Genomic DNA, 22,466 nt, shown 5'->3' on the forward strand with positions numbered 1-22,466 from the left:
ATTAAACAAATAAAGCAAGTTATAGACTAGTATGGTTTGGGGCTTAAAAGTATCTCTATATAGGTGCCTATGATTTAAGGAATCAAGAAGAATGTGCCCCAGACTGTAATCAGTAACCTCTGGGGAGGAACATGGGATTGAGGGGTGGGATGAGAGATTGAAGGAAAAAGAGGTTTACATCTCTTGTTGCTTTTTAAAAAGCAGTATGATTTTGAATACTTTTTTATAATGTTTTGGATATTTTTTAAGTAAAAAAGTAGGGAATAAATCACCCAAACATTTAGATAGTATTTAGGCTCAATAAACCTTTCTTCTATTAGCAATTGAAACCAAGTGGTCTTTCTCCAGCTCACCCACAATTATGCACCACAGAAAAATTATAGGCTGAAGTGAGGAATTTATGGGTACAGATTCTCATCTTGCAGCCTTTGATTAGTTTGGCTCCTATGCCTAGGATTTGTGAATGTGAGAAACACAGGCAGAACTGCCTACCTCTCTGTATTATCCATATCCTGTGGTCTGTTTGCATATGTGCAGGCAAACCATAATCTCCTGTAAAATACGTGGTGATATTGCTGAACAATAACTGACTCTACTTCATACACAGAGGGAAAACCCCACCCTCTTTTATCTCTAACCATAGCAGAGTATGAAATTACCCCACAGCAGCCTGGCCTCAGAGTTGCAGGAACAGCTGTAAGCGTTTGAACCCCGCTTCAACTCTAGAAGTAGCAGGTCTTCTTTGTAACTGGATAGAACATGCCTGAAAAGAAGTAATGTATACAAACCCGCAGATTTGCTGGCCTCCCTGCAAAGCACTGCAGTATTTATTCCAAACTTCCACTCTTATATTTCATTCATTCTTCCTCAGTGAAACATCCCCTGTTCCCTGAGGTCTCACTTGAATTCTTGCCCACCTTTGTGCTCCCTTGGCAGCCTGTCTGTGCCTTTGGAACACGTTTTATTCCTTGTGGTATCATATTTATGCCTGCGTCTTTGTTCCATTACTGGATTGGCACCCTGAGGAAGAAGGCGACAGTCCCTTTGTGCTATTAGTCCAGGCCTGGAATGGTTTCTTATGCTGAGTAGGTGCTTGGTCAGTGTACCTTAAATTCAATACATTTCTAAAAGCCTGTTTCTGAAATATATTTTCAAATAAATAGATATTCTAATTTTCTGTATTTATGTTACACTTCATTAAAAAGTAAGTCTAAACTGTTATTACAATAACAGGAATTAATTTGCATGAAAGGAACTGAGCATAAATTGCATAAAAAATCAACAGAAAACCCATGACCTAGTACTAGTGTTTAGAAGTGGATGATCGGTAAATGCATTCAGAAGAGTTATGCAGATGCTGGGTCTGTGATGGGAATCCATAGCACTGTGAGCTGCTTGAGTTTCACTGGTTCCATGATGGGACAGAGCCCCGAACAGTCTAAGTGCATGTGCTATAAAAGCCCCATTACTGTTGCACACCTAAGTGTTTCAAATCTTATTTTCAAAGCCTTTTACTACAATATTTTCTTAAAGCAGAGAGCTCAAGCTTTAGCACCAAAGCTAGGTAACAATACTGAACTGGTACCTCCAGCGTGCAAGGCACTCTCAGGGAGGCATCCCTTCTCAGGCCCTTTGCCTGTGATCTGGGTCACTGCCACCATGTGAGCAGTGGGTTCTTGGACTAGCTTTCCTGTGGTTTCCAACTAGACTTAGGCTATAATCTGGGTAACCCACCTGTTGAGTGCATTCCCTCTTGGCCTCCCCTTAGTTTGCAAAATTATAAAGGTGGAGCTCTTCATCAATTAGCTAAGCGTAGACATTTAATGATGGAATCAGACAATCCAGAAGAGCATATTTCACAGAAAACTAGCCACTGGCTACCTGTTGGTACCTTCTGTATGAGTGTGTCGGCGCTTTGGGCCTGTCAGGTTATCCTTGCACGTGGACTGCGCATGGAGCACACATCATCTCTCAGTACAGGTTCCCCCAGGGTGTGTTCTTGGCCCTGGGTTTCTGCTGCTTGGAGCCATGTGTGAACTCACCAGGTGTAAATCTCCAGAGGTGCCTCTCGTTTGGCACCAGGTGCCTTCAGCTCCCTCAGCGGAAATGGGACCTCACTACCGGTCGCTAAACTAACCAAAGGCAAAGTTAGTGTAACCTCACCAGCTTCCTTTCTGCTCAAAGAATTCTTGGCAGCAGTTAATACATTTGCCCAAATGTAAGGTAAATCCCTTGTATTCCCAGTGAAAGTTTTTATAAAATGGGGCTTTTCTTTTGCCTGCTTGAATATATAAAATATCCGTGTCCAATTCTATGATACCTCCAGATTTCCTAAGGAATTAAAAAAAATGTTTTTGTAGTAGAGTAAACATAATGTAATATTTGCCATCTTGACTGTTTCCCAGTGTGCAGTGCTGTGGCAATGAGTTTATCCACATTGTGCAACTGTCAGGACACTGTCATCTTTCCAAAATGCAACTCTGGCCCCACTAAATGCTAACTCCCCATTCTCCCCGCATCCCACCCTTTGGTAGTCACCATTACTTTCTGTCTCTTTGAATTTGACTCCTCTAGTGACCTTGTATAAGTGGAATCGTACAATATTTGTTCTTTCGTTACTTATTTTACTTAGTATGTTGGCCTCCAGGTTCATCCGTGTTGCAGCATGTGTCAGAATTTCCTTCCTTTCTCAGGCTGAGTAGTAGTCCATATTTTGTTAATCTATTCACCTGTTGATGGACATTTGGGTAGTTTCCATCTTTTGTCTTACCTAGACCTTTCTCTTCTGGCATACAGACCCAACCATATCCAGAAATATTCCCTTCCACAAAATGAACATTGTATACTTGAACTTCATTCAGAATTGAAACAAGACCTTTGAACAGAAATCTGCAGTGTTTCATCACTGGTAGCTTTTAGCTCCTATGAAGCACATGGAGAAGCAGATGAGCTTACCTAGGAAAGCCTCAGGTGCCTCGCACATAGTAGGAACACAGCAGAAGTAAGTCATTGAGAAATCTGGAAGCAATGAGGGAAGAAAGAAAGGGGCAGAATGAGAGGGTTGATTTTAGGGACTGGCTTAGCATAGGAGAGACTTGTATACACTTTGAGGCTCAGGGGTAGGGTCCCCTCACAGAGAAGGGAGAGACATGTGATGAGGCGTGGGGTGTGTGTAACTGAAGCCCCTGTCTCATTTCCCCAGCTGTCCTGGGTTACTCACAGCTAAGCTCAGTGCCGCTCTGACCCACAACTCTGTCCTCTGTGTTCCTGGATCAGTTTTAATGGGATCAGCAAGTGCTCAAGCTTGTAAGGCTGAACACCATTCACTCCCTCAGATGCAGTTCCAGGGTCCCAGGGATGCCACAGGGCTGGGTCTCCATGGCCGAGTCACAGCTCCCCCAGTCCTTGGACTCCACTTCCTAGAACTGGGCTTCTGTAAGGTTCCTACCACCAGCCTCCCTCCTGAGAGTTGACACTGGCCCTGGCTGTCACTGAGTGTCATCTCCCCACATTCCCTGCTGGCATGCCCCCCCCCTCTGATATCCCAGCGAAGCCCACAGCCTCTTCTTGAAAGCCCCCATACCAGCTGCTTCCAGAATCATCAAGAACTTGCTGCATCCTCAGCAGCCTGTGTCTTGTCCGTGAGCTGGATCTCTGCTCCCTTACCCCCTCAGGCCACTCCTCAGGGCTGATCTGGCCCTGGAGGCAAGTCCCATGTTGTAGTGAGAGGCTGCCTCGCAATGGTTCTGAGTTCAGTTAAATCCAACTGACATTTTTTGAACACAGCATCTGAGCTCAGTGCTTGTGACATAAAGACAAACAAGGCCATGCCCCCACTTCATGCCAGTGTCATTAAAAATATGTGCACAGGACATAAGTCAAGGGTAGAGTATGGGCCTGGAAGATGAAAAGACACCACATCTTTGGGGCTCAGAGCAAAGGAGAAGAAAGGAGGCAAACACATCGGCCCAGCCCACGTCTCGGGATCAGAGGCATGAATGGGTGTGGGCCTTAAGCAGAGAGGAAAGGGTTTGAAACAGAGCCCCGCAGGGCCTTAAGGAGGATGGTTAGAATGGAAACCAAGCAGATCCGAGGAGCAGACAGAACCCAGCCGAGATCAGGTACCTGATCTCATGAATGTGTGAGGTTTGTCACTTCTCTTTCCCCAGCAACACTCAGCCATTTAAAGCAAGGCTGGTAGAGTGGAAAGCAGAGTGGAGGGCTGGCAAGGGGTCCATAGCTGACAGGCAAATCTAGGGTATTTTTAAACACACCACTAAGATGCTTGACCATGACCAAATAGGGGGGAATCCAGGTGAGACCAGCGGGCGGAGTGGGGAGGAGGCAACAGAACTGGTGACCAAGGAGATGAGGCCAAAGAGCAGGGCTAGAGGGAATGAAGCACCTCAGAGCTTCACGGTGAATGACCGTCCCTCCCTGGGTGGCAGCACAGACTCGTTCCTGTATCTAAGTCTTCTTTCTTTCCTCCCTCCCACATGCCCTCCCTTCCACAGATATTGGGTGGTATCTGCCTCAGATGTGCTGATCACCACAATTCAGTATGGACAAGAGCCTTTGCCTTACAGTCTGGAGTCTAGTGCAGAAGAGAGGTGCTTCCAGCCTCTATAGCCAGTGTGACAATGCCCTGGGTTTCTCCTGGGGCACCCCAGGCACAGAACCCCAACCAGGAGTTGGCAGAAGGCTTTCTAGAGAAGGGGATGCCTGAGCCGAGGCCTCAGTGATAAGAGAAAGTTGAGCAGATAAAAAGCTGGGGAGGGTGACATTCCAGGCAGACAGAGCCACAGTGTGGCTGACTACCTCAGAGTCCTCACCACCCAACTGGGAGAAGCTGGCTTTCGCTTCCACCGCTTGGTCCAAACAGCTGTCAAAAATCACTCATCTCCAGACCAAGTCTTGTCTTCACGTGGCCATTGGAGCCCCCAACCTTTCCACAAATGCTAATGCTGTTGCTTCCTGCTTCTATCCCCTCAAGTCTCCTGTTTCTGCTTTCCTTCCTCATCCCTCCCTTGCCACTGAAAGGCAGGTGTTCAGTGCTCCACGAGGCTGGGCACACATTTTGCTCTCTGGTGCCTGTCTCCCGCTCTGTCATCACTTTAGCAGCCAAGCGTCCATCGCTTGCCCTGGCCTCTCTTCAGGACTGGTACCACGTCTTCCTCTCCCGTGGACAGCTCACTATCCTATCCATCACATCTTCACCACCTGCTCTTCATTTTACCTCCTTTCACTCCCCCTCTTGGCTGTACCTCTGCAGGCATCTTGCTTTATCCCTTCCTCTGCTGGGGAGTGGGCGGGGGTCTCACCCATCCTTGCCTGTGAGTCCGCCATGCTCTCCCTGCCCTCCACAGCCTCGTGGATGTTTCCTGCTCTGATCCTGGACTGCTCTGAGGATGCCCTGCCTTCAGCAAGAGCCTCGTAGTAACTCCTATTGCTCATTATGAAGTCCAGCTCCATAGACAGGCTTTCAGGCCTCAACTGGGCCTCAGTCCATTTTTCCCATCTCATTTGCCTCTCTTTGCCCTCTAATTGCTTTTGCTTGGGGAAAAATGCCCTAAGGGGCCCCATGCTTTTCCACTTCCTTGCCAGCCCATATGGGCCTCTGGCTAAATGCCCTTTGCTCCCAAGTTTCCATGGGTCAAATCCTCTGCCAGGTTTATCTCAATGGCTCTGAGTCAAAGAACCCTCCTCTGGTTTTTCTATCAGAAGAAACCTCTCCTCTCCGACTTTATGTATACCTCCCTAGGGGAACTTACCATCTTCTCCCTCATATTTTAGTAACTCAAGTGCGACTCTGCTTCCCCAGTGTACCTTAGGGCAGGCCTTGAGGTCAAGGGTTCACATCTCTTTCTTTGTATACAGGCTCTAGCATGGGAGCTTGTGCACATTAGCTCCTCAGGAAAGACATGTTGAAGAAAGTCATGAGTGTGGTTTCAGTAAGACCATAAAAAACAGAAATAAGCCTGTTCTGATTTCACTCTTAGAAACTAACCTTAAAAATGCATATAATAATCAGAGCAAGAACAAAGATCATGGATATTAACCTGAACTGTGTTCATCAACCTTCACAAGTAATTCTGAGTCACATCCCTTATCATATCTGAGGTATGATTCTGGCCAGGTGCTGACTTTGATAAAATTTTCTGCAGATTATGAGAAATCCAGTCAAATATACCATGTCACATAGTAGTTAGTAAAGGACAATTCATGTTTGAGCATGGGCCTCAGTTACAGCACAAGATCTGTTCAGTTTTAACATTTATGTTTCTTAACACTACCTGAAGGTCCTGGTTTTGTTGCCTCTGTGCAAGTTTCTAATTCCACAAGCAGAACCGTGGCTCTGTGCTTACAGAGTGTGCCTGCTGGATCCTGCCAGAGTGGTGCAGATGCGAAAAGGCAGGCCTGCACATGACCTGGCGAGCAGCAAACAGCGGCCCTAACGTGCAGAGCTTCGGGGTTTAGACTTGTCAAAATAAAACATTGTACAGAGAGAGATGTGTGTTCTTTCCAAGACTTCCTGGAACTCTTACAGGCCATAGATACACACGCAGAGCAGCTGTCTTTTGTTCCAGTTAGGGCAGTGGTGGGGAGCCGGACTCTGACAGGAGAGTGGCTCAGGTTAGCTAGGTGTCAGGGAAACCTCGCTGGTAAGACAGAGGGCTGCTTCTGGTGTGAAAAAACATTAGGCCAATCGTTAGGCCCACAGATATACACTGCCGAGACGTGAGAAATTATGAGCTGGGAGTAGGGAGAAAGGCTTTTTAAAGATTAAGAAAAAAAGACTGTTTAAAATGTTTATCAGCAAGAGTTAACCCATCTCTGACGGTGAAGTTCCCAGAGACCTGAAGGTGTAGAACCTCTTGGAGTTAAGCTGACCTTCCAGTCACCATGATCTACAAATGAGGAATCAGACCAGCACTGAGGTTAGCAGGGCAGTTGGCCTAAAACCTGGGCTTTGGGGCCCAACTCCAGTGCTTCTTTAATATTGTGGATGGAGGGAGTAGCAGCTGCTGGGAGAAATTTTAGTTGTATAAAGATGGAGTTAAAAAAACATAAACTGGGGCTGGTTCCCCTGCTGACTTCATTGAAAACATACACATACACACCCACATACACACCCTCCAAGACCAGCATGAATCCCTCCATATAGCATATCCTGTAGGCTATTGACCTTGCTTGTTGAAATAGAACCCCAATAAGATGGGCAAAAACACCATTATCAAGAGATTTGGACACTTTTTTTCACAGTTTCTCTTTGCCATTTTGTAGTATCTATTTAAAATGTAATAAGTGAGGGAAAGAATTTTGACCTAGATTGACAAACTATAAGTAGAGAATAAAATAAGTACTATGTCCAACAAAAAGTAGGGAATAAAATAAGGAAATCAATCCATACTGTGAAGTAAAAGTAAAACATGGTACATTTTTTTTTGGTATCATTAATGTACACTTACATGAGCAACATTATGGTTACTAGACTCCCCCCATTACCAAGTCCCCACCACATACCCCATTACAGTCACTGTCCATCAGCGTAGTAAGATGCTATAGAATCACTACTTGTCTTCTCTGTGTTATACTGCCTTCCCCGTGCCACCCCCTACATTATGTGTGCTAATCGTAATGCCCCTTTTCCCCCCTTATCCCTCCCTTCCTGCCCACCTCCCTAGTCCCTTTCCCATTGGTAACTGCTAGTCCATTTTTGCGTTCTGTGAGTGTGTTGCTGTTTTGTTCCTTCACTTTTTTCTTTGTTCTTATACTCCACAGATGAGTGAAGTCATTTGATACTTGTCTTTCTCTGCCTGGCTTATTTCACTGAGCATAATACCCTCTAGCTCCATCCATGTTGTTGCAAATGGTAGGATTTGTTTTCTTCTTTTGGCTGAATAATATTTCATTGTGTATATGTACCACATCTTTATCCACTCATCTACTGATGGACATTTAGGTTGCTTCCATTTCTTGGCTATTGTAAATAGTGCTGTGATAAACATAGGGGTGCATATGTTTTTTTCAAACTGGGCTGCTGCATTCTTAGGGTAAATTCCTAGGAGTGGAATTCCTGGGTCAAATGGTATTTCTATTTTGAGCATTTTGAGGAACCACCATAGTGCTTTCCACAATGGTGGAACTAATTTACGTTCCCACCAGCAGTGTAGGAGGGTTCCCCTTTCTCCACAACCTCGCCAACATTTGTTGTTGTTTGTCTTTTGGATGGTAGCCATCCTTACTGGTGTGAGGTGATATCTCATTGTGGTTTTAATTTGCATTTATCTGATGATTAGTGATGTGGAGCATCTTTTCATGTGCCTGTTGGCCATCTGAATTTCTTCTTTGGAGAAGTGTCTGTTCAGATCCTCTGCCCATTTTTTAATTGGATCATTTAGTTTTGTTTGTTGAAGTGCATGAGCTCTTCATATATTTTGGATGTCAACCCCTTATCAGATATGTCATTTATGAATATATTTTCCTATACTGTAGGATGTCTTTTTGTTCTACTGATGGTGTCCTTTGACACAATGGACATTTTTGCATGCATTGATACTTGTTTTAAAAAATAGGGACAGTGGTTCATTTAACAAACGTTAGTCGGGGGTCTCCTGTGTGCCAGGCACTGTTCTGGGCACTGAGGATCTAATAGGATACAAATAGACACAAGCCTCTGCCCCCCAGGAGCTTATATTCTAGAAGGAGACACACAGCTCACTCTCCCTTAAAATACTGTTCTTAAGAGACACCTCCCCCCACCCCAAGTTTTTGGTGGCAATTGAACTAAATTGGGAAGTTGATAGTATCTCCACTCACATATGCATATGATTTTAATGAAAATTGCTCTTTTGGTTTTTAGGGAGAAGAAAATGGCTTTCCGGATAGTACTGGAGATCCCCTTTCAGGTAAATGATTGACTCTAAAGATATCTGGGCTTCAGTGATAGCATTGCTGAACTAAAGATAAATTTTGAGAATATGTTTATAATTAACCTGTAAAATCTGTATTGCAGAGCAGAGAAATGTCCCAACCACATGCCTTGGTGAGCAACAGGAAATCTTAGAAGTGTTTCCAAAGCCTTCAGAATATTTTCTCTGTGTTAACCTATGAGCTTGTGAGGGGTTCAGTGGGATTCTCATGGGAACAAGTGAGGATTGGGTCACCGTCAGCATCAAGCAGAGACTCCGTCTTCCTCCCAGTTCCTGAGCTGTGGTCTTGGTGGAGAACTTTGCCAGAAGAGAGTGTGGGTCTCAGGCAAAGCAAGTCTAAGTGGGGAGGGCCAGCTCAGCCTCGTGGCCTGCATTTTCTCTGCCTCGGGTGCTCTAGCAGCCAGAGGGGCACCCGACATTAGGCTATGTGCTGTTTCCTTTTCTGCTTTTAGTGTGTTTAGTCAACGAAATATGGAAGTTTGCCCCCACTCCCCACCTCTTTTAATATTATAAGACAGAAACTCTGGCAATGTTTAGATTTCCTTTCAATTAATCATGGGGAAAACAGGGAGTGAGCCTTAAAATTAGCTACCAAAATAATAATTTAAAAAAATGAAAACCTTACCAACATTTTAAAACACATATTGAATGACCTGAGTTATCAGGGTTTTTTTTCTTTTTCTGGGGGGTGGAGTGGGGACCCTAAAAACCTTGGGATAATCTGTTATCAATCCCAGACTGCCCCTGAGTAACCATGCTGCAGTCACAACATGCAGTGCACAGTCAACTTTTTTTTTCCTTAGAAATGTGAAATTAGCAACAGTTATCTCTGGGAGGTCAGATTCTAGGTGATCTTTTTTTCATTCAACAGATTTTTTATTTATTAAAGACCCACTGTGTGCCAGGCTCTCTAAGGAGACCATGTGGCAGAAGTAGAATTCTGGGGGACAGAAGTTGCAAGACTGGTCCCCATTCAGTCACTACCTGCCACTCTGATGAAGGAAACCGAGGAAGGAGTTGAGTCAAATGAACTTCCATTGGAGCCTTCCCACCAGGTTTCAGGGTCAGGCCTGACATCCCAGGTCATGTTTGGGCACCCCACTGGAGCTTACCTTCCTTGGACCACACCCAGAGGCTAGGGCTGCTGGCTAATAATTATCCCTCTTGTACAAATGCTGCAGTGGACACAGGCTCAGATTAGAAGCACCTCCCTGGGAGGAGGGGAAAGCATCCTTGCCTACAAAGGCAATTTTTTCTTTCCACTAGTCTATATTTTTAAAATGTCTAATGTGAGCAGGTGTCAGAAACTCCCCCACCCAAAACTTCAGTCTGTATATATAAATGTTCCTATAACAAATAGTCAGATGCAGGCAAATACATCCAATGCATGGTGGAGTAACCAAAGAAACCCCTGGAAGGCTAACTGTGATTGGCCTGGGCAGTAAGAACATAGTTTCTTTTTTCCATATGCTCATCCAAATTTTCATACTTTCTGTGACAAGCACATATTCTTTTTCTAATTAAAAAAAAAATTCTATACTGAAACTTTTTAAAGACTAACACTCCCCCCCACCAACACACACACACTAATGTGAAATGTCAGCTAAAATGAAAATGGATAAAGTAAGTTGTTTAAGAATATCTATAAACCCTTCAAGGTCTCTTATAAGGTCCTTATGAATTATAAGATCCTCATTAATAGATTAATCAAATTTAGATTGCCTCTAAAAATTTTAAGTGTGTCAAAATGAAAAGGAAGACTTTCAAAGAGAATAAACTCATAATGATGGCAGGTAATATCATTGAGAGAAGAAACTGGGCTGTTGAGGGCAACACCTATAGCACCTATTGCGGTACTTTGCCTACAGGAGTGTTGTGGTGTTTGTTTGGATGGGTTCGGGGTTTTTTCATAAAAAGGGTATGAAAAACATTGACTTGATGGCTTACCCTTTGGTGAACTGGCAAAAGCAGATCCATATATTTCATCTTTGAGAGTTAGCAACTTAAACGGTTCACTTTCATTATTACAGACACTAATTTAGCACTTGCCGTGAACCAGGCCGTCTGCTAAGCAGTTTGCAAACATGTTTAGTTAGGGAAGAGTGCTCGGGAAAACTCGGACATATTTTCTTCACCAGGTGCATGCCACAGAGGCAGTGCTGGGTTCTGTGGTCAGCGTTTGGGCCCACAGGTCCTAAGTGGGATTCAAGCCCTGGGCTCGCTCCCATCCTGCTCACAGGCTGCCTCCCCGCAGGTCTGACATACCTACAGTACACACAGAATGCTTGAGTGTCACACAGCGGGGTGAAGGTCAGACCTTCAGCTGCTTAAATTGTCTTTAGCTGGATCAAAGCCAAAGTTCACTTCTACTGCCTCAGAGTCCTTCTTTGAGCCCACTGAAATGCCTTTCACAAAAGCTTGCTACTTCCCTCCATCAGAAAAGCCTCGGGCCTTAACTCAGAGCCTGGCTTTTATTTAGTTCTTGTAATTTGAAAACCTTAGTTATCCATGACCTAGTTGGTGGTTGGCTATCTTGCCAATGGGCTTCAAGCCCGGGCAAGTTCACTATGGATTCAGTGTGACCAAAGAAAATGACAGTAAAACATTCTTGAGGTGAAGTAGTTTATACCCAACTTCATTTCCACGGTGGCATGTCAGTCATTAAAATCCCATTCACTCAGAGTCTGCATGCAGCAAGCCAGTCTCTGCCTCTGGGCCCCTCTGCCTGCACAGCCATCCTCTGGGCCTCTGTCCTCAATGCTGCCACCACTCCAGCCTCTGCTCTGCTCTCCTGCAGCCTTGCAGCCATGCCACAGTGTCCCCCAGAGCACAGGGCAGGGCTCTTTATATGGAGTTAATAACAATGTACTGCCCATACAGGTGTAGTGAGCTAGCCATCTAGGGTCAGGTGAGAATCCTAGCCACAGGAACCTTCATTTATCCACACTGGCTAAAAGAAGCAATATGGGGAGGGTGGGAGGGGGTGCATTACAGTTAAACAGGAGTGAGAAATGACAACTGACAGTCTGTAATCAAAGAGAGAAAAAGTTACAATTCAAAATCAGCTACTACTAGAAAAGTGAAGTCCCCTTTGTGGAACCTTGAATATAGGAGACTCCCCCCAACCCCAGAGCATGAAAAAAAGATAGTCATAGTGATGCCCTAGATTAAAACAGCAGCAGACGAGTTCAGTTTGCCCTGTGAAAGAAGACATTAAAGTTTTACAGTGTTCGCATACAAATTTTCAAAATGAAAACATTAGGCATTGAAGGAATAATGCTCAGTGAGTTTTTTTTTAAATCCCCCAAATTGGAAAATTAAAACCCCCTTCTTGTACCCCTTTCTAGAGGCAGTAGATTTCACAGGGACCATGACACCTTCTGCACCTGTTCACAACAGGTGCCAGTTATTCAAGGATGACTTTCTGACCACCTTGTATAGTTCAGCACTTGCCTAATCTAGAACTAATTTCCCCATAGAAATGAATGTAAAACAGGATCTTCTTTCTTTTCAAAGCAGGTCTATAAAGTGACACTTTGGTAATATGTTTATGTCACATAATTTCAGAATTCAAATTCATGTAAAATTCTATACAAAATTTTAACCTGGGTCCTTATGTATGTAAGAGTTTCCTTCTTTTACATGCCTTTCACTCTCCAGTTTTGTTTGATGACAAAACTGTCCCTGCACAATTTACTGGCCTATAAGCATCCAATTTGTCAGACTCCCCAGTGCTGCCGCCAATTGGATGTATCCTTAAAAAGATGTTTTAGAGAGAGAAAAATGAAATCTATTGTTTTCCCTTTGGTTAAGGGGTCAAACGCCCACCAAAAGCTGTTGGGCCAGTTCCTTAGTGGATAAAGATAATTCATCATTTTCCAGCTCATAGCATATAACTACCTCCCTCTGAAGAATCATGTGGTGTGTGCACTCCAGTGGTTTATCAAAGCCATAACCTGGCATTTTAAAAATACTTATTTCCAACCACATTGGAAACCACGCACAGGAAAAAAAGCATGAATTTGCACCCTTAATAAACCTACTGCAGAAGTACTTGATTCTGTTTTTACACTTGTTGATATTTTGTGGGCTCCAAATCTGATCATTTCTAGACACCTGGGATGTTATTCTATTTCAGAACCACAGTATTTTGCTGTTTGCAAAGTTGCCAGCATAAAATGTTTACTATTTAATTGTTTGAACTAACTCAAGACATAGTTATCCTGGGGAACATTATGTTAAATGATCTGAGAGCTAGAAGTGGTCCTGAGTGCATTGGAGGGAAACACCCGTGTGATAACAGCTCTCGAAAAACCAGAGTGTACAAGATGAAACAGCATCTACCCTGCAGGGAGACACATTAAGTCAATCTGTGATCTGCTGCCAACATCCTGACTGGAGCTGTTTCCTAGGCTCAACTAATCACGACCTTTGTGAATTCTGAATCTTGTTCCAGTTCCAAATTAACTGTTAGTTGACTGGTGTTTTATAACCTGCCAGTTCAAACTTAAGAGTTACTCTGCACCATTGAACACGAGCTGTTTCTTTCCATTGTTTTCAATGACATAGACATAGCTTGCCAATGAACATGCTGGATTCCTGAACTCTCTTTACGGTATCATGTAAAATGTGTAAGAGAGAGGATGATGAGTAGGAGAGGGGCAGAAAACACTCATTCATCTGCTTGTGAGTGTGGGCTGATCTGTCCACAGACTCTTAATCACCAGACAGACATGGTATCTCTCAAAGAGAAGGAGCTCCAACTCCAGATTCCAAAATCTAATTTTGGCAGGCCCTTCTGACTAAGACCTTACTCTTAAAGACTGGATGTCTTTAAGGCTGTGTTTTTCAATTCCAGCTGCACATTAGAATTCCCAGGGGAGCTTTATGGCCATGTCCTGCCTGCACCTCAGGCCAATTAAGTGAGACTCTTGGTGCTGGGACAGACTTCAGGATTTTATAAATCTCCTGTGGGGCAGGGGGATTCCATCTTGCAGCCAAGGTTGAGAACTGCTGCTTTAAAAAAGGCTGTTGGTTTTGATTCCCCACCCACAGCTACTAATTCTTTGTTGCATACTCACCATGCACTGGGATGAGGCTTTAACGGATGATCTCATATAATCCTCTCAACAGCTTTGTGAAATAGATATTGTGATCCCTGTTTAGAGAGTGAGGACATAGCCTCAGCAAGCTCGGTAACCCGTCCAAGTTGCACACCTGCATAGTGTTAGCTGGTATTGACAGTCAGTTGGCATGCTCTGAAGCACTCGTCGTTAATCTCTAGGGTACACCATATACTCCTTCTCCATAGCAACCAGTAATCTGTCTTCTGCCTTGTGTATTTACTTAACACTAAAAAAGTTTGAGAATTTCTAGAACTCTCCATAGGCTGCCCAGAGGTTTCTAGTTCAACTAGTTCTCTAACAAAAGTCATACTCTTCATTCATTTAATTTGCTCAACAAATATTATTGAGTACCTACTGTGTACCTGGAATGAAGTGGTGACATCAGACTTCAAAGTTCCTTTCCTCTTTGAGCTTATATGCCAGTTGGGATGACAGACAATAAACACAACCAAGTAAGTAATTGCATCCTTCTTACTTGCAGATTATCTATTCAGACTTTTAATTACCAAACAGACGTGGTATTTCTCAAAGAGAAGGAGCTGTAATTCTGAAATCTAATTTTTGCAGGCCCTTCTGACTTAGAACTTTCTCTGTAGATGTCATTAAGGCAATGGTTTTGAATCTTGGTTGCGCATTAGCCAAGGCAGTGGGTGCTTGGAGGAAAATCAACAAGGGTAAAGGGATTTGATTTTGCCTGACATGGGGAGGGTGCTGCTTCATGTAAGAAAGTGCATGGAGACCTAAGTAATGCAAAGGAGCCAGCAATGTGGATATCCAAGGAAGGAGGACTCTAGGGGAAAAAACTAGCTGGGTGCAAGGGTCCTGAAGCCAGGCTGAACTTCGTGTTAAGTGTGGGCAGTTAAGAGCAGCAGAGAAGGTGAGCTGGCAGAAGCCAGACTGCATGGGACTCTTGTCTTCCCAGTCTCCTTCACAAAATAAATATAAAATTAGTATATTTAAATAACATTTCCATGAGACTGGACAAAAATGCTTTTGCATCATTTATTTCAGTTAATTCATGAGATATAGGAATGATTATCTTCTCCACTTTAGAGATGAGGAATCTGAAGCCCATAGGTGTCAGTGCCTTGAAAAGTCAAGCTCTAGGAAGTTGGATCACTGGGAATTGGAGCCCATCTGAGACAGACTGGGGGAATTCAGGGTTAGCCATGGGAAGTATGCAGTGCAGGGCTGGTAAAACATTAGGACTCTATAAAGAACAGTTAACGGTGATGCTAACAAAGCACTGAGATATTTGGCCCTTCCTCCTCTGATAAATTCTTTCTTTGTTTTAAGCCAGTACTCAGACTGGACTTACAGACAGCAAGTATTTCCAGGATTTTGGCCTCTTCAGTAAGAAGTCATCATAAATTAATGGTGTGTTCCATTCTTGCTGTGCATCAGAGGAAAATACATGAGTGTCAAAATACGGCTAGCGAGGACCTTAGTTATGAGACAATCTAAGTGAATTTTATATACAGTGAACTTTTGTTTCAATAGTGCTCTTCTTTCCTCCCCCAAATCTAAAATCAGTCCATCTTTTTGTATTTTAAAATCAATTCTGTACTGTTTTCCACCAATATCTGTTTACTGCCAGAAGATACCAGCAACTTCCTCTTGCCTTCATTCACTCATATAGCAAGTAATTTTTGAGCTTTGGCTGTGCAGCAACCCTGTTCTTGTCATTTGAGAGACATCCAAGAATAATCCCATTTTTCCCCATTTCTAATGGAAACTTCTTTGGTCCTATGTCCCTCTCTCCCCACGATTGTTTCTTCCCCAAGGCATCTCCCAGAATGTGCTTTTTGTGTACTACTGAATGATAGGTATTGATAACAGGGCGAGACAAAATGTATTTGATAGGGGAGAAAAAGTGTTTCTCTGCCTAAGTCCCCCAGAGAGCTAATTATAGTTCATGATTCTAAAAGGCAGCTTTAAGTTTGCTAAGTGTTGGAGGTTCATGTACATGGTTTGTCATTGTGTCATTGAAAATACAAAAGGAAAATGTGATAAATATGAACTGATAGATAGTCGATGTAATTGTTCAAAGAAATAAGATTCTCCTACACTAGAATGCTTAAAGGAGCTTCACAGAAACCTTCCTGATGATTTTATTCTTGACACTAAAGGAGAAAACATTGCCTACGTGGGATCTTACAAGGGTATTAACCGGAGAGCACCTGCAGACACCAGTATGTTTAATTCTGGACTTAAGAGATTTAAATCTTACTTTATTTTTCTGCAACATTGAAAAAATATTTTAAAGTATCCAATAAACACAGTAATTATATAAAATTAGGAAATATCCATTGTTAACATTCGCGTTATATGTACTTCTAGGTTTTTTTTCTATGCCTTTGAAAGTGTATATAATATAAGCCTTTCATGTATATGAATGACTGTATTGTTTTTATAAAACCAAATTGTACATACTCGTTAGTCACATGCTTTCTTTTCCATCTGACAGAATATTGTCCATTTGACCCTACCTTTACAAAGAGCAAAGGAAATTGCAGAAGTTCCCTTATGCTCCTCTTTTAGTGAGAAACTATCTAGAAAGTTATTTTTCTAAATAAACTTCTGTCCCATCATGCTGCTAAAGCTTCACATCTTTATACATCATTATGAATGTAGCTGAAGAACCCTCCCTGTATTACATAGAAATGTAATTCAACATTTTAATAAGTGGTGGAACATGCTGCAGAGGGATACAGATCTCTCTTCTTAGGGCATTTAAGGACTCACATGGAACAAGAAAGCCGTGCAGCATATTTCCCTGCAAGGCAGAGTCAGGAAATGCGAACACTGGAATGAGACTGAGTGAGACTGCACTCCAGGCAGGAGACAGGAAGATCTCATGGAAGGGGTATATCTGAGGGGGCTTTAGAGGGTGGATGAAGTTCAGCAGTGGAAGGGAAGTTCAATAGAGGAAGTTCAGGGAGAAGGAGAGGGAAAGAAGAGAGAAAACACCAGGAAAGGCTTGGAGGTAGAAAACTAGAAGGTATACTTTTTTTTAAAATTATTTTTATTTTTTTGAAGAGCATTATGTTTACTAGGCTCTCCCCTACACCAAGTTCCCCCCACATACCCCATTATAGTCACTGTCCATCAGCATAGTAAGATGTTGTAGAATCACTACTTGTCTTCTCTGTGTTGCAAAGCCCTCCCCTTTCCCCCACCCCCACATTATACATGCTAATCATAATACCCCCTTTCTTCTTCCCCACCTTTATACCTCCCTACCCTCCCATTCTCCCCAGTCTCTTTCCCTTTGGTAATTGTTAGTCCATTCTTGGGTTCTGTGATTCTGCTGCTGTTTTGTTCCTTCCGTTTTTCTTTTGTTCTTATACTCCATAGATGAGTGAAATCATTTGGTATTTGTTTTTCTCCGCTTGGCTTATTTCACTGAGCATAATACCCTCTAGCTCCATCCATGTTGCTGCAAATGGTAGGATTTGTTTTCTTCTTATGACTGAATAATATTCCATTGTGTATATGGACCACATCTTCTTTATCCATTCATCTACTAATGGACACTTAGGTTGCTTCCATTTCTTGGCTATTGTAAATAGTGCTGCGATAAACATAGGGGTGCATCTGTCTTTTTCAAACTGGAGTGCTACATCCTTAGGGTAAATTCCTAGAAGTGGAATTCCTGGGTCAAATGGTAAGTCTATTTTGAGCATTTTGAGGAACCTCCGTATTGCTTTCCACAATGGTTGAACTAATTTACATTCCCACCAGCAGTGTAGGAGGGTTCCCCTTTCTCCGCAACCTCACCAACATTTGTTGTTGTTTGTCTTTTGGATGGTGGCCATCCTTACTGGTGTGAGGTTATATCTCATTGTGGTTTTAATTTGCATTTCTCTGATAACTAGCGATGTGGAGCATCTTTTCATGTGTCTGTTGGCCATCTGAATTTCTTCTTTGGAGAAGTGTCTGTTCAGATCCTCTGCCCATTTTTTAATTGGATTATTTGCTTTTTGTTTGTTGAGGAGCATGAGCTCTTTATGTATTTTGGATGTAAAGCCTTTATCAGATCTGTCATTTATGAAAATATTCTCCCGTACTGTAGGGTACATTTTTGTTCTATTGTTGGTGTCCTTTGCTGTACAGAAGTTTTCAGCTTGATATAGTCCCACTTGTTCATTTTTGCTTTTGTTTTCCTTGCCCGGGGAGATATGTTCATGAAGAAGTCGCTAATGTTCACATCCAAGAGATTTTTGCCTATGGTTTTTTCTAAGAGTTTTATGCTTTCATGACTTACGTTCAGGTCTTTGATCCAATTTGAATTTACTTTTGTGTATGGGGTTAGACTGTGATCCAGTTTCATTCTCCTACATGTAGCTATCCAGTTCTGCCAGCACCATCTGTTGAAGAGACTGTCATTTCCCCATTGTATGTCCATGGCTCCTTTATTGAATATTAATTGACCATATATGTTTGGGTTAACGTCTGGAGTCTCTAATCTGTTCCACTGGTCTGTGGCTCTGTTCTTGTGCCAGTACCAAATTGTCTTGATTACTATGGCTTTGTAGTAGAGCTTGAAGTTGGGGAGTAAGATCCCCCCCACTTTATTCTTCTTTCTCAGGATTGCTTTGTCTATTTGGGGTCTTTGGTGTTACCATATGAATTTTTGAACTATTTGTTCCAGTTTGTTGAAGAATGTTGTTGGTAATTTGATAGGGATTGCATCGAATCTGTATATTGCTTTGGGCAGGATGGCCATTTTGATGATATTAATTCTTCCTGGCCAAGAGCATGGGATGAATTTCCATTTGTTAGTGTCTTCTTTAACTTCTCTTAAGAGTGTCTTATAATTTTCAGGGTATAGGTCGTTCACTTCTTTGGTTAGGTTTATTCGTAGGTATTTTATTCTTTTTGATGCTATTGTGAATGGAATTGTTTTCCTGATTTCTCTTTCTATTGGTTCATTGCTAGTGTTAGGAAAGCCACAGATTTCTGTGTGTTAATTTTGTATCCTGCAACTTTGCTGCATTCCGATATCAGTTCTAGTAGTTTTGGAGTGGAGTCTTTAGGGTTTTTATGTACAATATCATGTCATCTGCAAATAGTGACAGTTTAACTTCTTCTTTACCAATCTGGATTCCTTGTATTTCTTTGTTTTGTGTAATTGCCATGGCTAGGACCTCCACTACTATGTTAAATAATAGTGGGGAGAGTGAGCATCCCTGTCTTGTTCCCCATCTCAGAGGAAAAGCTTTCAGCTTCTCACTGTTAAGTATGATGTTGGCTGTGGGTTTATCATATATGGCCTTTATTATGTTGAGGTAGTTGCCCTCTATACCCATTTTGCTGAGAGTTTTTATCATGAATGGATGTTGAATTTTGTCGAATGTGTTTTCAGCGTCTATGGAGATGATCATGTGGTTTCTGTCTTTCTTTTTGTTGATGTGGTGGATGACGTTGATGGATTTTCTAATGTTGTACCATCCTTGCATCCCTGGGATGAATCCCACTTGGTCATGGTGTATGATCCTTTTGATACATTTTTGAATTCAGTTTGCTAATATTTTATTGAGTATTTTTGCATCTACGTTAATCAGAGATAGTGGTCTGTAATTTTCTTTTTTGGTGGGGTCTTTGCCTGGTTTTGGTATTAGGGTGATGTTGACTTCATAGAATGAGTTTGGGAGTATTCCCTCCTCTTCTATTTTTTGGAAAACTTTAAGGAGAATGGGTATTATATCTTCTCTGTATGTCTGATAAAATTCCGAGGTAAATCCATCTGGCCCAGGGGTTTTTTTCCTGGGTAGTTTTTTGATTACCGCTTCAATTTCTTTGCTGGTAATTGTTTATTTAGGCTTTGTGTTTTCTTCCTTGGTCAGTCTTGGAAGGTTGTATTTTTCTAGGAAGTTGTCCATTTCTTCTAGGTTTTCCAGCTTGTTAGCATATAGGTTTTCATAGTTGTCTCTAATAATTCTTTGTATTTCTGTTGGGTCCATCGTGATGTTTCCTTTTTCATTTCTGATTCTTTTGATGTGTGTTGATTCTCTTTTTCTCTTAATAAGTCTGGCTAGAGGCTTATCTATTTTGTTTATTTTCTCAAAGAACCAGCTCTTGGTTTCATTGATTTTTTTCTATTGTTTTATTCTTCTCAATTTTGTTTATTTCTTCTCTGATCTTTATTATGTCCCTTCTTCTGCTGACTTTAGGCCTCATTTGTTCTTCTTTTTCCAATTTTAATAGTTGTGATGTTAGCCTATTCATTTGGGTTTGTTCTTCCTTCTTTAAATATGCCTGGATTGCTATATACTTTACTCTTAAGACTGCTTTCGCTGCATCCCACAGAAGTTGGGGCTTTGTGTTGTTGTTGTCATTTATTTCCATATATTGCTGGATCTCCATTTTAATTTGGTCATTGAGCCATTGACTATTTAGAAGCGTGTTGTTAAGCCTCCGTGTGTTTGTGAGCCTTTTTGCTTTCTTGGTACAATTTATTTCTAGTTTTATACCTTTGTGGTCTGAAAAGTTGGTTGGTAGGATTTCAATCTTTTGGAATTTACTGAGGCTCTTTTTGTGGCCTAGTATGTGGTCTATTCTGGAGAATGTTCCATGTGCACTTGAGAAGAATGTGTATCCTGTTGCTTTTGGGTATAGAGTTCTATAGATGTCTATTAGGTCCATCTGTTCTAGCATGTTGTTCAGTGCCTCTGTGTCCTTACTTATTTTCTGTCTGGTGGATCTGTCCTTTTGAGTGAATGGTGTGTTGAAGTCTCCTAAAATGAATGCATTGCTGTCTATTTCCTCCTTTAGTTCTGTTAGTATTTGTTTCACATATGCTGGTGCTCTTGTGTTGGGTGCATATATATTTATAATGGTTATATCCTCTTGTTGGGCTGAGCCCTTTATCATTATGTAATGTCCTTTATCTCTTGTTACTTTCTTTGTTTTGAAGTCTGTTTTGTCTGATACTAGTTCTGCAACTCCTGCTTTTTTCTCCCTATTGTTTGCATGAAATATCTTTTTCCATCCTTTGACTTTTAGTCTGTGCATGTCTTTGGGTTTGAGGTGAGTCTCTTGTAAGCAGCATATAGATGGGTCTTGTTTTTTTATCCTTTCAGTGACTCTGTGTCTTTTTATTGGTGCATTCAGTCCATTTACATTTAGGGTGATTATCAATAGGTATGTACTTATTGGCATTTCAGGCTTTAGATTCGTGGTTACCAAAGGTTCCAGGTTACTTTCCTTATTATCTAAGAGTCTAACTTAACTCACTTAGTATGCTGTTACAGACACAATCTAAAGGTTCTTTTCTATTTCTCCTCCTTTTTCTTCCTCCTTCATTCTTTACATCTTAGGTATCAGATTCTATACTTTTTCTCTATCCCTTGATTGACATTGGGGATAATCAATTTAATTTTGCATTTGCATCACAATCAGCTGCTCCACCCTCCCTACCATGGTTTTACTACTTCTGGTGACAGCTATCCAACCCTAGGAACACTTCCATCTATAGCAGTCCCTCCAAAATAGACTGCAGAGATGGTTTGTGGGAGGTAAACTCTCTCAGCTTTTGCTTATCTGGAAATTGTTTAATCCCTTCTTCAAATTTAAATGATAATCTTGCCGGATAAATTAACCTTGGTTCCAGGCCCTTCTGCTTCATGGCATTAAATACATCATGCCACTCCCTTCTGGCCTGTAAGGTTTTGCTGAGAAGTCTGTTGTTAGTCTGATGGGCTTTCCTTTTTATGTGATCTTATTTCTGCCTCTGGCTGCTTTTAACAGTCTGTCCTTATCCTTGATCTTTCCCATTTTAATTTCTATGTGTCTTGGTGTTGTCTTCCTTGGGTCCCTTGTGTTGGGAGATCTGCGGATCTCCATGGCCTGAGAGACTATCTCCTTCCCCAGATTGGGGAAGTTTTCAGCAACTACCTCCTTAAAGACACTTTCTATCCCTTTCTCTCTCTTCTTCTTCTTCTGGTAGCCCTATAATGTGAATATTGTTCCGCTTGGATTGATCACACAGTTCTCTCAATATTCTTTCATTTTTAGAGATCCTTTTTTCTCTGTGTGCCTCAGCTTCTTTGTATTCCTCTTCTCTAGTTTCTATTTCATTTATTGTCTCCTCCACCATATCCAACCTGCTTTTAATACCCTCCATCGTGTTCCTTAACGATTGAATCTATGACCTGAATTCATTCCTGAGTTCTTGAATGTCTCTCCGTACCTCCATTAGGATGTTGATTATTTTTATTTTGAACTCCCTTTCAGGAAGAGTCATGAGGTCCATATCATTTAAATCTTTCTCTGGAGTTGTATTAACAATTTTACTCTGGACAAGGTTCCTTTGGTGTTTCATGTTTGTATATGGTGTCCTCTAGTGTCCAGAAGCTCTATTCTGGAGCTGCTGAGCCCCTGAAGCAATGTCAGGGGTCACAGG

At 42.0% G+C, this 22,466-nt stretch overlaps 1 protein-coding gene across 2 annotated transcripts in view; it reads left to right on the forward strand.

Annotated features, from left to right (window-relative positions):
- The window catches only part of EDARADD (EDAR associated via death domain), a 65,530-nt gene that overhangs the window by 37,337 nt on the left and 5,727 nt on the right, over positions 1-22,466 (forward strand). The window contains exons 5-6 of one of the 2 annotated variants that reach the window (XM_036919318.2): positions 4,515-4,559; positions 8,864-8,909. In XM_036919318.2, the coding sequence (XP_036775213.2) occupies positions 4,515-4,559; positions 8,864-8,909 (91 nt within the window). The remainder of the gene's footprint in view (positions 1-4,514; positions 4,560-8,863; positions 8,910-22,466) is intronic. The other variant, XM_036919320.2, reaches the window with a different exon arrangement.

Source organism: Manis pentadactyla, chromosome 8, assembly GCF_030020395.1.
Source record: "Manis pentadactyla isolate mManPen7 chromosome 8, mManPen7.hap1, whole genome shotgun sequence".
Classification (NCBI taxonomy): domain Eukaryota; kingdom Metazoa; phylum Chordata; class Mammalia; order Pholidota; family Manidae; genus Manis; species Manis pentadactyla.